The following is a 16,033-nucleotide window of genomic DNA, read 5'->3' on the forward strand; positions in this document are numbered from 1 at the left end:
CTTCCAGTTATGGAATGAAAGAGTCACAGGAATAAAAAGCACAGCATAGGGAACACAGTCATTGACATTATAATGTATCAGGACAGACAGGAGCTACACCTGTAGTGAGCATAGCATAACGAATAGAGACGCTGAATCACTATGCTGTACACCTGAAACTAACCTAATGTTGTGTGTCAACTATACTCAATAAATTTGAAAAGAATCTCATTTAGCTTCTTTTTTTAACAAAATATTTTATTTATTTATTTATTTATTTATTTATTTATTTATTGAGAGAGATAGCATGGGATAATGGGGTGTTCAGAGGAAGAAGGAGACTACTCGCCGAACAGGGGGCCCAACACGGGGCTTGATCCTGAGTCCAGGATCATGACCTGAGCAGAAAGCGGATACCCAACAGACTGAGCCACCCATTTAGCTTTTCTGAATGAGAATGAAAGGAATGAGGGAGGTACTAGATAAATTGTCAGGTCTATGAGAAATTCAAGATGTGAGCATGTGTGTGTGAGATAAACAAAAATTGACAGTCTATGTTTCTCCATATTTCACTTGCTAATTCATGACTTTAAACTTGGCCTTGATATTTTTTTAACTGTTAGTTCAGGATATTGTTTGATCTCAACTTTCAGCCATGGTATGTTCATTCATCCATTGGTTCAATAATTCATTAATGATTTGATTTATTCACTCAGGCATTCATTTTCATTCATTCATTTAGCAAGTATTGATTAGCCACTCACTCTGGGCACAGTGCTAGATACTGATAGGGTCAGAGGAAAGCAATATACTTCTAGAACTTTATAATAAACTCCAGTACCAACAGGTGAGGCCCCAACTATCAGTAAACCATACTTCCTTTTCTGAATATTAATCAGTTTTAACAAAATTGACTAATTGAAAGTCAAATATCAATGTTCCAAGTGTCTTAGGAAAGTGTTTTCCCTGGAGGGCCTGGCTGGCTCAGTCAGTGGAACATGTGACTCTTGATCTCAGGGTTGTGAGTTTGAGCCCCACATTGGGTATACAGATTACTTAAAAATGAAATCTTTAAAAAAAAGAAAAAGGGGATGCCTGGGTCATCACGCCCACATCAGGGATCCCACAGGGAGCCTGCTTCTCCCCCTGCCTATGTCTCTGCCTCTCTCTCTCTGCGTCTCTCATGAATAAATAAAATCTTAAGAAAAAAAGAAAAAAAAGAGTATTTTCTGAAAGGGAAAGGATTTCTATTGCAAACACATCTGAGTGATAAGTGATTATTTTTTTGAAGAATAATGGAAATATTGTATTAGTTTCAGGTGTACCACATAGTGATTTGATATCTATATACATTATGAAATGGTCACAGCAATAAATTAGTTACTATCTATCACTTTATAGAATTATGGCAATGTTACTGACTGTATGCCCTATGTTGTATATTACAATCACATGTCTTATTTATTTTCTTTTTTTTAAATTATTTATTTATTTATGATAGTCACAGAGAGAGAGAAAGGCAGAGACATAGGCAGAGGGAGAAGAAGGCTCCATGCACCGGGAGCCCGATGTGGGACTCGATCCCGGGTCTCCAGGATCGCGCCCTGGGCCAAAGGCAGGCGCCAAACTGCTGCGCCACCCAGGGATCCCTCTTATTTATTTTCTAACTGGAAGCTCTTACCTTTTAATCCCCTTCACCCATTTTGCCCATCCCCCCATGTGCCTCTCCTCTAGCAGCCACCAGTTTGTTGTCTGCATTTATGAGTTTGTTTCTTTTCTGTTTGGTTCCTTCATATGGGAAGATTTTATTCTTTTTTTTATGGCTGAGTGTGTGTGTGTGCGTCTATATATATGCACATATATATATATATAATGTTATTATGCATGTTCTTTAATGAACAATAAATTATTACTTCATTGAGTACCCTGTTTCATTTTTTTTCTTTTAAAGATTTTATTTATTTATTCATGAGAGGCACAGAGAGAGAGAGAGAGAGAGAGGCAGAGACACAGGCAGAGGGAGAAGCAGGCTCCATGCAGGGAGCCTGACATGGGACTTGATCCCGGGACTCCAGGCTCATGCCCTGAGCCAAAGGCAGATGCTTAACTGCTGAGCCACCCAGGGATCCCCGAGTACTCTTTTCTTTTACGCCACTAAAACATCTTACATTTGATATATTAAGAAGAGTTGGCTTGTAATGTGTTATAAAATGTATAAACTCTCATATTTTGAAACTCACATTGGTAAACCACAACCTAAATACTAAATATACTAATAAATATATGAAATAAATAATCTAAATACTATTACTAAAAAGGAGAAAGCCTATTTTGTACTTGCCTTCCACATGCCAACAAATCTGCAAACGTATTTCCTACAGTCTGAGGGGGGTCTTGGACCTGACATCCAATATATTTGCCTGGGACTGTTTTTTCTTGTATGTAGCTGATCCAGCGTGATGAGGAACTCCTAGGCACAGAGTGGATATGCACATGTGTGTATGTGTGCGTGCGTGTGTCTTGTGGGGACAGGTGCATGGAGAGAAATAACAAGATAATCTAAATGCAATCAGGTCATTACTTTTAGACAAAGTATTAATTTTCAGATGCTGAAGCAGCCTCTGGGCAGACAATTAAGTTATCCTGAAGTCTAGAGAGAAAACAAACAAATGTTTCCCATATTGGCGTAGTTTTAGGAAGAAGGAAGGATGGGAGGGAAGAGAAAGCTGAGGACAAGACATGTATTTTGTAGCACGAGGGAGCCTGATTAAATTTCAACAGAAGCGAGGGTACTGCCAAGGACAAAAACGGCTGAGAGAAGTTGCTGGTTGCCCTCGGGAACTCCTGACGTGGCCTGAGCTGCAGATTCTTGCTGTGCTGCTACACAGAGCAGTGCCACTGGTGTGAGACTCAATAATCTTTGTTCCCAGGTGTAGGCCAAGAGGTGCCAGCTGGTGGGGGACATGGCTGCCCCCAGCCACAGCAGGCCTGGGCATGCTCAGAATGCATCCTTGCTCATGGTGCTGTTCACACTAGTGACCCCAGAACAGAAAGGGATAAGGGGTTGGGGGAATTGGGGAGGGGCACCTGGGTTGAGCATCTGCCTCGAGCTCAGGGCGTGATCCCAGGATCGAGTTGCACATGGGGCTCCCTGCAGGGAGCCTGCTTCTCCCTCGGCCTGTGTCTCTGCCTCTCTCTTTGTGTGTCTCTCATGAATAAACAACAAATCTTAAAAAAAAAAAAAGCGGTCACAGGGATGTCCCACTAGGGCTAGCGGCCTAGCAGGAATGGGCTGTGTGTCAGAGCATGTGCTGGCTCACAAAATATGTGTCCAATGCTGAGAATAAAAATTCTTCACGTTCTTGGGAAGAAACGATGACAGAGACTGGTGATTTATCTGTGACCTTCCAGTGAGCGAGGCCAGGCACAGTGAGCGAGGACCAGGAACCAGGCTGAGACCAGGCTGGTGAGATGGGACAGAAGCCGAGACCCTCCAAGGACATGGGGCATCTGTCCTGGAGGCCACCATCCTCCCTGTCGCCTCACTCAGTGCTGCTCTGAGGAGACACCTAGAGCACATGAGCGGTGGTGATGTGCTTCCCTCTCCTCAGCCCTCATCTGAGCCAGCTGTCCTCCTGACCTTTTCCCTCACTTGGAAATCGGGTAGGGGACACGGGAGCCACTGAGGTGTACAGAGCGGGGGAGGGATCCTCACTAAGGATCCAGCTCCCCAGAAGGGTGATGGGGACACAGCTGCCCAGAGAGTCAAAGGGAGGCGTCTCCCCAGCCAAACGATCACAACTGGAGAGACCAGACTCCTTGCTCTGCACCAAGTCATGGTTCGTGATTCGACCTATCACTGATGTCACCTAACCTCTCGTCTGTGTGTGTCTGTGGGGGGGGGGGGGGGGGGGATGTATATTAGAAGGGGTGATTTTAAGGTATCTCCTTCTCTAATAATTCTGACTGCCTATGATAGTCAGAAAGAAAAGTCCCAGCTCAAAGTCTGTATGAAATCCAGGGGCAGAATTCTTTCTACGAGTCATTTTTTGGGTCTCTGCCATTTGGAGAATGTGAAAGGCATACAGATCCTTTGGGCTTGAAACTGCCAAAGTACTCTATGTCTAGTTACAGTAAAAATAAATGTGTCAAATAAAGCAATTATCAGTAAACTAAAAGTTAATGGGAGAAACAACTTGGCTGAAGGTGAGCTGGAGAATGAGAGAGATCTGTGTTGAATGGGCTGTTTGTTGAGTCAACCCCCAACCTGCGCTTCTGATGATTTTTTGTTTGTTTGCTTTTTTGGTGAGGGCAGGAGGGTTCTTAAATAAACCCGGGTTATAAAGCATCTAAGATGCAATTTTTTTTTTTTTTGAGTAGTCTCTATACCCAGCACGGAGCCCAATGCGAGTCTTGAACTCAGACCCTCAGATCAAGACCTGAGCTGAAGTCAAGACACAAATTGTTTAATCAATTAAGTCAACTAGGTAACCCAAAATGGCCACTTTAAAAAAAGATCTTATTTATTTGAGAGAGAGCACAAACAGGGGAAGGGGCAGAGGGAGAGGGGAGAAGCTGACTCCTCACTCAGGAGGGAGCCTGATGCAGGGCTCGATCCCAGGACCCCAGGATCATGACCTGACCTAAACGCAGGTGCTTAACTGACTGAGCCACCCAGGTGCCTCTAAAATGTTCACTTTTAAAATGAGTACAAATTACGCAAAAATGTTTTCTAAAACCGAAGGAAGATCAGGATACAATTAGTAAAATAAATATGTACACATTTTGTGTTATTTATTCCAGAGATAGAATTAATTATTACAGAGAAAAAAAGATTCATAGAAAGGAATAAGTGAGAACCCATGAGAGCAAGAAGGATAGACTCACAGAGGCCTCAAGGTCTCTCTAAATGAAGGAGTCTGGCTGTCTTCTCTATCATACTAAAGCAAGATGGTATTTTATCTTTAGTGTCCTATGCATTGTTTTTCTGACATGTGTCCTTCTGCTTGTTTTGGATGTTGAGATGATTGAAGTACTTTGCCTGGCATGGCTCAAGATGCGTTTATCATGGGGACGATGCCCCATGGCAAGCTCTGTTTGGAAACCGAATAGCCCCTCCCTCAGGCTTTAAAGCTAACGCGACAGGTGATCATTCCAACTGGCAGGGAGAAAGGAAGGGGCCTAGGAGGGAGGTCATCCAGCCTCATTACTGAGGAGGGTAAGAGCCTAGCTCAAGGTTATGCTATAAAAGGTTGAGCCAGCTCTAAGATCCAAATACAAACTGCTAGTCCTAGTCAGCCACTCTGAACTCGTTACTCAGCCAGCATGGCATAAAATGAACAAAAAACATTTTGGAGATGATTTAAATAAATGACCCAAGACTAGAAACATCTAGAGTAGTGACTGTGACCCACGAGTGTAGCTATCATAATTGCCTAAAAATGTTCATCCTTCGTGAAGGCAGGGAAGTCAAGGTCCTAACACTGCAGTGTGAGTTAATCATGCTATGCTTAAGTGTGTTACACTTCTTAATTGAATTTTATTGCCTTTTTGTTCAAATTATGGTTCTCTCATTTTTATGAAACGATGAATAAAAGAGTGTTTCTTTCTTATCCATTTTAATCAAGGACAGAAAATAAATGTTCCAGACTTCTAGAGACATTTTTAAAATGTAAATTCCATAAGTCTCCAAAAAGGGTTTGCATTAAGAGGCACTATAGGATTTGTGGCTGTTTCGTGATTGTCAAATCATTTAAAACTAGCCTGAGGTTGGTTCCATAGACCATGAATAACAACAGGACAGCTTTGTAAGAAACAATCACATTAGTCCAGTTAAGGATAAATGATGTCTGACCAAGGGCTCAGTATTACGTACATCCAGCTTCTGAGGACCCTTGCCTTTGACATTCAGGACTACATTTAATCTAAACCTCTATTATAAAATTATGCACTGTCGATTCTTTTTAAAAGGGGATGCAAGCTGCATCACTGTTCCTGGGTTGAAGAGTAGTTTCAATAAGCCCTTTGGTTTATGTTGCATCCAAGAAGGCTTTACAAGATCTAATCTCTTCTAAACCTGTTATGCTCTTTGGTTCAGCAGAGCTTCCTAATTGTAGCTATTAGTTCTCCTTTTTTGTGGTCTGTTCTGTCAATAGACTATTGAGTGATCAGTAAATTAAGCCCAGCCAGCAGCCAACACATCGAAGCAGACGTTAAATCATTGCTTGGCTAACCTTATTCATTAGTAGTATCTGTGAAATAGCTTTTAAACACAGGGCTAGGATTTAACATGATGCACATTTGTGTCATTCTCAAATTTCCATACTGTACAATCAGGTATGTGAGGGTTTTTTTTTTTTTTTTTTTTTCCAGGCAACAGGTGTGTTCTTGGAACAAAGTTCAACCCCCACTTCTGGCTTATGTGAGAGGCAGCAGCTGCAAGCTTAATGTCAATGACACATGGTTCTATAAGAGAGAAAAAAATAAACCACTTGCAAGTCATGGGCAGATGGACAATAGCTGCCCTGTACTCCCTTTGTGGTATAGAATCAGAGTCTAAACTTTTGGATGACAAATTTTTCTTTCTCTTCTCTTCTCTTCTCTTCTCTTCTCTTCTCTTCTCTTCTCTTCTCTTCTCCTCCTCTACTTCTTCTTCTTCTCCTCCTCCTCTCTTTCCTTCTTTTTCTTCTTATCTTCGTTCTTTCATTTTTAAAAACTTACTAGTGAAAACCATAAATTTCTTTAAGCATTATGCATCCATTATGAGAAAAGTCCTTCAACTGAGTCATACTGTTTTCAGGCTGATGAGTGGAGAGAAGAAAAAACTTGATATAAATGAAGCTACACTTTATAACTCACTTTGTTCTGAAAAGAATTGAAAAGAACTGTTTACTATGGAATCTGAAGAGACTTACTTAGTATGCAAACTCTACCTGTTTTTTTAATGCAAAATTAAATATATCTATTTATAGGCCTCCTGATTCTCTAGTAAAATGCTTCTATACATAGTTTCGTGAGCTATTACTGATGAGAGTTATAATGTACTTTGTACCTTGGAAGCACCAAGTCAATATTAATTAATAGTAACAATAATGAGGGGCCATGCGTGGTGCATTTGGTTAAGTGGCTGACTCTTGATTTTGGCTCAGGTTATGATCTCAGGGTCATGAGATCGAGCCCTACATCGGGCTCCATGCTCAGTGCAGAGCCTGTTTGGGATTCTCCATCACTCTCTGTCCCTCCTGCTCCTGCTCTCTTTCTCTCTCTCTCTCAAATAAACTAATTAATTAAAATCTTACACAGATAGTAACAATAATGATCCAATACTTATTATTATAGTACTCAAGACAGTAAATGTTTGTCAATCACTCAAGAATCTCTCTTAGTGTTTTGGCAGTCATAATCCATTTTATGTGTTAGTGTTCAGGTACCATCATGCCTCAGAACAGAAGAAGCTCAGCCACTATCTTAATGTGTACAAGGTTTCTTGTGGACAAACTCATGAAAGCTCAAGAGCAGGCCAGAGTAATTATTGAGATCCATGACACATTTGAAGTGAACGTGTCTTATTACACAGACTTTTCTAGAACTTGTGTATATCAGAGCTTCCCTTCTTTTGCCAATGGGCATTTCAATAGGAATATTTAATAAAAATGGAGGTCATGAGGAGAACCTTTGTTTTTGTTAGATGTGGTGAACAAATGCATTGCAAATGTGATGGATGAGCACTATTAATTACACTCCTGGAAACTCTGCTATAACCTGAGTCACCAAATCACCTGGAAGACTGCTGTTGGGTATTGCATGAAATGTCTAATTGGGGGACAAGTAGAGAGAGTCCCTTTTTATGTTGCTTTTTTTTCCTTTTACCGCAAACCACAGCTTTATTCAAGAATCAGGTTTTCTGTGAATCTACACTGAAAATGGTTGTGCCATTGCTGAGAAATCCATAAGCAGATGGATTTGGAATTTAATCCTCTGTGAAAAACAAAGGCAAATAAAAAATAAGAACCTGATGATAAATTTCTTTTAGGTTTTAATTGGTTTTGTTATTGCATTGGATTTTCACTAAATGTATACAAATAATGACTACTCTCAAAGATGATGCTAAACATTTGCAAATGTATTAAAAATGTCTAATACTGGGAGGCTGGCCTAGTTATCATTAAAGGTCTTTACTAGTCCAAAGATTATCAGATTCTTGGCTTTGCTTTTCCTCAGGCTGCACTTTTTCATTGTGGTAAAACACACATAACACAATTTAACATCGTAACCATTTTTAAATGCATAGCTCAGTAGCATTAAGTATATTCACATTATTGTGCAACAGATCTCAAGAACCTTTTCTGGAGTTTAGTTTCCTTTGCAAAACTAAAACTCTATACCCATTAAACAAGTTCGCATCCCTCCTTCCCTCCAACTCTGAGAAGCCACCATTCTATTTTCTGCACCTATGAGTTTGACTACTCCAGATACCTCATATAAATGAGATCATAGATACCTCTACGTAAGTGGAATCATATGGTATTTGTCCTTTGGTGACTGGCCTATTTCACTCAGCAAAATATCCTCAGGGGATACTGACATGGTAGCATGGATCAGGACTTCCTTCCTTTTTAAGGGTGAATAATATTCCCTTGTACATATACATCTCATTGTTTTCACTCATTCATCTAGTCAACACATTTGCTTCTATCTCTTGGCTATTGTGAATAATACTGCTGTAAACATGGGTGTACAAATACTTATTCAAGAACCTGCTTTCAATTCTTTGGGTATATGCTCAGAAGTGGGATTGCTGGAATTCCATACTAGCTGCACCATTTTATATTCCCACCAGAATGCACAAGGGTGCCAATCTCCCCATATCATCACCCACCCTTGTCATTTTGGGTTTTTTAGTAGTAGTCATGTCCACGGAGAATAAGAGGGGAGAGTACTCACGTGAGTCTCCACATCGCCAGCAAGGATCCTACTCTTCTTTAAAAACTCTGCCACCATGCTGTTCATCAGCTTATCAAAGGCTTCCACGGAGGGTGCCACACCTTTGGAAGAAGCACAGTTTGTCAGTGTCCTGGAGTTTAATGAAAAGCTGGTATTTCTTTGCCATAGGAACTATGGAAGCTTAATATCATTCACGCTGTTCTCATTCTTTTTACCAGGGCATTCATTCACTCAGACAGTATTTATGAAACACTTCTCAAAGGCTCAAGAAAACGATGCTTTGCTATTTTTCATCCGAGTAAGCACTTTCACCTACATATTAATTTACTTCTCCCCCAAACTCATGAGGTACGTAGCATCAGTTTTACTGATGAAGAAATAGAGATGCAGAGCACATGACTTGACCAAAGCCATAGGTCAAATAAGAGGCAGATTTAAGAACTGACAAGCCTTACTGATCCAAAGCTGGTGTACTTTCTACTACACTGACCTGCCCAGGTGCTATACAACCTTGTAAACAGTTACTAAGATTACCTAGGACAATTAAAAGGCAATAATAAACTCTGGGCAAGTAGGAAAAGAACACAGGTGCCACACATTCTGTTCTGCCCTATCCTCAGTTACCAAACGAAGGAAGGGGAGTTGGGAGGCATGAAAAGGACTGTTGAGCTAACTCACATTAAGTTTTGATCTGGCAACTTACTGTCAAAACCCAAGTGACATCAGCCCAATCTGGCAAGCTCTGCCTCTCTTTTGCTGCCATAAACTAACAGATAAACTGTCTCTTAGTCCCAGATTTTGTGGCCCTAATATGGAGAAACTCAACCCTAGAGATAATTAAAATCCAAACCAGGAGCACCTGGGTGGCTCAGTTGGTTTAGCATCTGCCTTCGGCTCAGCTTATGATCCCAGGGTCCTGGGATCAAGCCCCACATTGGGCTCCCTGCTCAGTGGGGAGTCTGTTTGTCCCTCTCCCTTTGCCCCTCCCCCACTCATGCTTTCTCACTTTCTCTCTCTCTCAAATAAATAAATAAATAAAATCTTTAAAAAAAATCCAAACCAAAACCTAGGATTCCCTTTCTCATACTGTACTGAAGTATCCATGCTCATAAACCTGTAGGATAAAGCTTCCGTCTTTTTCCTAGAGGCCCATTTCCACAGACCCAGAGGGTGATGCAAACAGTTGTTGACAGTGCTGTGCACCTACAGCCTAACTTCTAAGCAGGCTCTTGAAGCTGAGTTACTGTAACGTTCAAAATACAGTCCATACCAACTTCTGGAATGTAAAAGGGGGGCAAGCCCAAAGATTCCTTATAGATCCACTTGGAAGCAAATAAACCCATCTGTTGCAGGGGGAGACACCTCAGAAGTCTCTGCTATGTGTTTAAAGTGGGAGGTTTTAGAAATGCGACAAAGCACTCTACATAGCAAAAGGAGTGGTGATAAAAGGGACTATTTTCCAATTTTCTTTCATCACTCAGCTCTGCTCACACCTTCTCTGGGCAGCCTTTAATGACCTTTCTTCCCAAACTGCAGCTTGTGAGCATCCCTTAATCAAAGCATCTGTGGCCCTGAATAGTAATGCATGGAGACCAAAGATTCTGGAGGATTCTGACTGTATCTAATAATATTCTGACTATATGTATAATTCAGCTTAGATTTCTTTGCATATAATGCAGTACTTGTTACTTGGCAGGCATACAAAAATACTTCTTCAGCTGTTGAGACAAACTTACCTGATTATCAGGGGGAAAAAGAAAGAAAATACATCAGAAAACCCAACATAGCACCAGTATCATAAGTAGGCAGTTCTCTGATCTGTGCACATTACAGATTTTGTAATGGTTCCATCTAAAGTTTCCTTTAAATTTAAGAATTAAAAAAAATTTTAGTTATAACATCACTGTAATAATGATGTTTATATTTAGAGTAAGAGGTTGCCCTCAAGGACTTGTTAAAAATAGAATTTAGGGACACCTGGGTGGCTCAGCGATTGAGTGTCTGCTTTTGGCTCAGGGCGTGATCCCGGATTCCCAGGATCAAGTCCCACATCGGGCTCCTTGAATGGAGCCTGCTTCTCCTCCCTCTGCCTGTGTCTCTGCCTCTCTTTCTGTGTCTCTCATGAATAAATAAATAAAAATCTTTAAAAAACTAAAAATAGAATTTAGAAGATCATCAAAGCTCATTAAATTAAGAAATGAAAGTAATGCTATTTAAGATTAATAAAATGTTTTAAGGATGGGTATCATTTGGATATTTTGCTAATTATCCTGCTTACTACTTCATTTCAAGTTGGATAAGAAATTGCTGGCTAAGTTGTTTTACAAGACCTTATTTTAATAACTGGTTTAGAATGATTTGGTATATTAGAAAATACTTGTTTAAATACATAAGTAATTTAATTATAGCCTTCCAATTTTGTTTAGCTTATTCATTTTCCCCGAAAATTATTTTTTCACAAAGAAAATACTAAGTGTAGTCCAGTACCTCCTGAAGCCTAAAGAGGTTCAAATTATTCCCCCCACTTCATTCAGCAACACGGTCTTCTGAGAATTGGATTTTAACTTTATTTTATGTATTTACAGACTTTCTCTTTGTGGTCAGCAATTGTAATTTGATCACCTGATGTCAAAGACATAAGGAAACCAAGTTACTGAAGCGAACATGAAAATATTTCCTTACAAATGAGGTTTACTGAATCTCATATACCAACTATATAGTTAACAAAAAGAGGCTTAAAATGAAATCACAGATGTGTCTCAGTTAATGTGGAAGAAACTTACAGGCCCCTGGCAGCCTCCCTTTAAACAACACCCCCTTTCAATTCATTCAAAGCATTTTAATTTTCATTATGTTCCGGGGGGGGGGGGGGGGGGGAGACCAGCCTGTGCATTTGTGCTCACACAGTAATTTCTGTCCCAAGGCACAGCTCCAAATATGCCTGAAATTCTAGAAGCACCAATGTGGATCTTGCCTGGTGAAAGCTTTTTTTTTTGAAGCCCCCATTCCCCAAGGCTTTTCCCAGCCCCCAAAGCCTGATAGGATTCAAAATGGGTCAGATAAAGAGGAAATGTACTTGACACAAGAATAGAGTTGCCAGATGAAATGCAGAGCCCCCGGTTACATTTGAATTTCAAATAAACAATGAATAAATTTTTAGAATAAGTGTGTACCATGCAGTATATCCCATGCAGTATTTGGAACACACTTATGCCAAAAAAAAAGTAGTCCATCTAAAATTCAAATGTAACTGGGTGTCCTGTATTTTTATTTTGCTAAATCTACAACCTCAGACAAGAAGGAATTAGAAAAATTACTGTCAATAACTTAAAGCGTTTGCCACATATGGGATCCTTAGTGTTAACTTCTTATGTTACATAGTTAGCTTTTTATGTCTGATCATATAATATTTTAAAATCTTTTTAAAAAATATCTATTTATTATTTATTTATTTATTCACGACAGACACACAGAGAGAGGCAGAGACATAGGCAGAGGGAGAAGCAGGCTCCCTGCCAGGAGCCTGATACAGGACTTGATCCTCAGACCCCGGGATCATGACCTGAGCTGAGGGCAGACACTCAACCACTGAGCCACCCAGGTGCCCCTAAAATCTTTTTTTTTTTTCAAGTGTGGCGTGAGCATATAATTTTAAAGGCAAATTTGATTAGAAATAGGCACAGACAACTGGTAATTTTTGTGGATTATGCATTGAAATATTTTTCCTTTCCCTTTTCAGGGATGGCTTGCATCTGGTTAATGTCATGGTCACATATAAATGAAAGAGTATGAAAATTGCAGAAAGTCAATAAAAATATTTCTTGAGGGGCACCTGGGTGGCCTAGTCAGTTAAGTATCTGCCTTGGGTTCATGTCATGATCTTGGGGTCCTGGGATTGAGACCTGCATCAGGCTCCCTGCTCAGCAGAGGGTCTGCTTCTCCCTCTCCCTCTGCCTGCAGTTCACTCTGCTTATTCTCTCTCTCTCTCTTTCTCATTCTGTCAAATAAACAAATAACATATTTTTAAAAATGTTTCTTGAGAACTAAGTGAGAAGGATAACATTAAGAGACCCTCACAGAGACCAGTAATGACAACAGTTTGTGTCCTACCTCCATTGACACCATTAATTTCCCCGAAGTCCCCGGGAGGCCGGTGTGACTCTGCAGACAGTACCTCCAGTCGGCCGACCACCCGCTCCAGTCGCTCCATCAGTCCCTGCATCTCTGCCATTCTAGAAAAACACAAGACACAAACGGAGTCCGTGTGAATGTCGGGGAGGATTAGCAAGCTGACACCAGTAGACTTAACAGCATCGAGAAGGAAAATACAAATTGCTTGGAATGGCTTTCATTACCTGGAGAGTATTTCTACAGAGCAGGAAAATAGGTGAAATTTCAAAAACATAAAATTCGGAACAAAAGAAACCCACAAAGTATATTGATCTTATTTTCCATTCAATTCAATGACATGTATATGCCCCATATATAATATACAAGAAATTCACTCCCGATGCCATTAACAAGTGTCTCCTTGGATGCGTCCTCCGGCTATGATACAATCTATGTCTAGCATATACTTAAAAGCCTGTGAACATATATCTCACAATTAATATTGCCAACTTCTACTAAAGGAACATATTTTAGCTATTTCCAATGATTCTTTCTCTACAAGTATAATGCTCCAGGGGATACTAAACCCACTGATAATTGCTTATTTACTCAATTATCTTAAGCCAAACAGCCTAGCTTTGGACTACAAGTTTATAAAACTGGATCATTTAGCAGGCAAATGGGGTTTTACCTCCAAGAGCTGTCTTCTACTTATCACTATCTTTAGTGTTTCTGTCGCTGGAATATTTTAGATTACAATTATTCTGAATGGTGGAGATTTTCATTTAAAATATAAAAAATGCTTATTTCCTTTGGCTGCTGGTTATTTGTGGACAAAAATTTAATACCAGGTGGGGTAGTTTCTAGAGACAGGAAGCTTCGGTAACTGAGCAGTCTTGGCTGGGATACATTGGGTTTGATGTTGAGTAAGGGGACTGAGGATAAAAATGGGGTTGGGTATCCATCCTTCCTGCTTCCAAACGTTTCTTAGAGAGCTACACTGAGAGCCTTAAAATTGCAGGCCCTTTAATGTAATGTTAGGAAGGTGACCCCTGAGGAAGGGAACGCAATCTAATTTGGCCAAGCTCTTGAGATCCAGCTTAGAGGTACCCTAGCTCCCACCATACCAACCCATGGCTACTTTTGGCAAAAGCAGGCTGCTGCCCCAGAGAGAGTAAAACATGCCTCATCTTAATCAGTGTCCGTAGTTCTCACTCTTGCAAACTTCCCAAGCACCATCTTGAGCTAAAGATCACTGACACGCTCCCATATCAGAGATGGTGCTGCCCCAGAGGGTGGGTAAATAGTTTTGCTCTAAGTAATATTTTTTACTTCTCCAAAGAAAAAAGTAATGCTTTTTATTTTTTTTTTTTTGCATTTTGTATTTCATTAGTTTTGAGCTTAAACATGATGATTTGCCACTGCCATTCTTAAAAGCAAGGTTATACTTATCAAAACACATGGATAGCTCTGTAATTCTGCATCCAAATGTCAGATGGTCATCAGATACGGATGGAGGAGTTCACTGTCTATTTTGGAAAGTCATCTCCTCCAAAACTGCCAGCAGCCACTCTTTCAAAATATGGGGCAGTATTCTCTGCACGGCTGAAATCAGCATCTAATCCCAAGAGGATTCAAAATTAGAAGTTTCTCATCTATTCTTTTCCTCTTAACGTCAGAGCTTTTGCTTCTACTGCAATTGAGAAAAAAAAAGGGAAGAAGAAATTTAATTGAATCCTTTACGTAATCTTGCAAGGGAACTGGGTATCCTGTAGGTGGGTGAAGGCCATTTGAGAGATGATAAAAGCCCCTCAAATCTTTTAATAGTTGTCCATCTGTTCACAGTTATCTGCATTCCCTGTTACTCAACTTGCCAAATGTTACTGCCATAGACCTAAGCCCATGCTAAGAAAAAAAAATGTGTTTGCTTTGTTAGCGAGCTCCCGATGCCCCAACAGAGAGGCACCAACCACCTCCAGAGGCTCACAGTGCTGTTTCAGAGGGCCTGTTACATTTCACACTTAGGACGACTGTCCCTGACTGTGGCTTAATCAGCCTCCCTGACAAGACTCAAACTCACACTATCTAATAGCGCTCCATATGTTGAGAGACAATAGGAGTTAGCCCACAAACTGCAGGGCTGGGCTGATTGGTATGGAATGCAGTCTAGAAGCGAATCAGATGTCACTTCATGTAAAATCACCATGGCCTGGAGTCTTGTCACAGCCTCTTAAGAGATCAAAATACAGCTCACGCAAGGGAGCTGGAAAGATGCCTCTGGGTTTAAAATTTTAGAACAGTTTCCGAGAGAAGCAGAAGAACAAATAAAAGAAAGAATGCACCAAAATATCAAAAATATACGTGTTAGTATTCCCAGGGAGGATGAGGGGGTCCAGGATGGCTGTACCCTCTTCTCCCAAAAATGCACACACATGCTTCTCCTCACATGTGCCCTCAGCTGTTACCCTGGCTCTCAAGAATGAAGAAAGAACAGAGCAGCAGATTCTCCAAATTCTTCCCAGGCAGTCCCATTCGCCTTGGTTTTTCAAAGTGGATTGAGCCAAGTTTTCATGAAGAAGTGGGAGCCAGGAATTAAGAATTAGGCTGAGGAATGGGATAGGGCAGAGGATGTAGACAATAAGGTCAGGGTAAGGAATGAGTCAGAGCCAAGTGGAGAGACAGATGGGCTTGGACCAGGGCGCCAACAGAAGAGGGGGATATAAGATGGCTGGACGTAAGATGTTCTAAGAATCAGACGAGAAGTAGAGGGAAGCCAGACACACAGATGGACAGATGATCGAGAGCCTAGGTCAGGGGTACCTGGGTGGCTCAGTCAGTTGAGGGTCATGGTCTCAGGGTCAGGAAACCGAGACCTGCATTGGGTTCCATGCTCAGTGGGAGGTCTGCTTGGGATTCTCTCTCTCCCTTTACCCTCTCCCTGCCCCTCTCTTTCTTTCTCCCTCTCTCTAAAATAGAAAGAAAGAAGAAAGAAAGAAAGAAA

General features: G+C 40.8%; 1 protein-coding gene across 1 annotated transcript in view; it reads right to left on the reverse strand.

The window, feature by feature from the left end:
- The window catches only part of CAP2 (cyclase associated actin cytoskeleton regulatory protein 2), a 137,510-nt gene that overhangs the window by 100,158 nt on the left and 21,319 nt on the right, over positions 1 to 16,033 (reverse strand). The window contains exons 2-3 of the mRNA XM_077886349.1: positions 13,033 to 13,154; positions 8,923 to 9,023 (exon numbers count right to left, since the gene is read on the reverse strand). Coding sequence (XP_077742475.1) covers positions 8,923 to 9,023; positions 13,033 to 13,153 — 222 coding nt within the window. The 5' untranslated portion in view covers position 13,154. The remainder of the gene's footprint in view (positions 1 to 8,922; positions 9,024 to 13,032; positions 13,155 to 16,033) is intronic.

Source organism: Canis aureus, chromosome 37 (assembly GCF_053574225.1).
Source record: "Canis aureus isolate CA01 chromosome 37, VMU_Caureus_v.1.0, whole genome shotgun sequence".
Classification (NCBI taxonomy): Eukaryota; Metazoa; Chordata; class Mammalia; order Carnivora; family Canidae; genus Canis; species Canis aureus.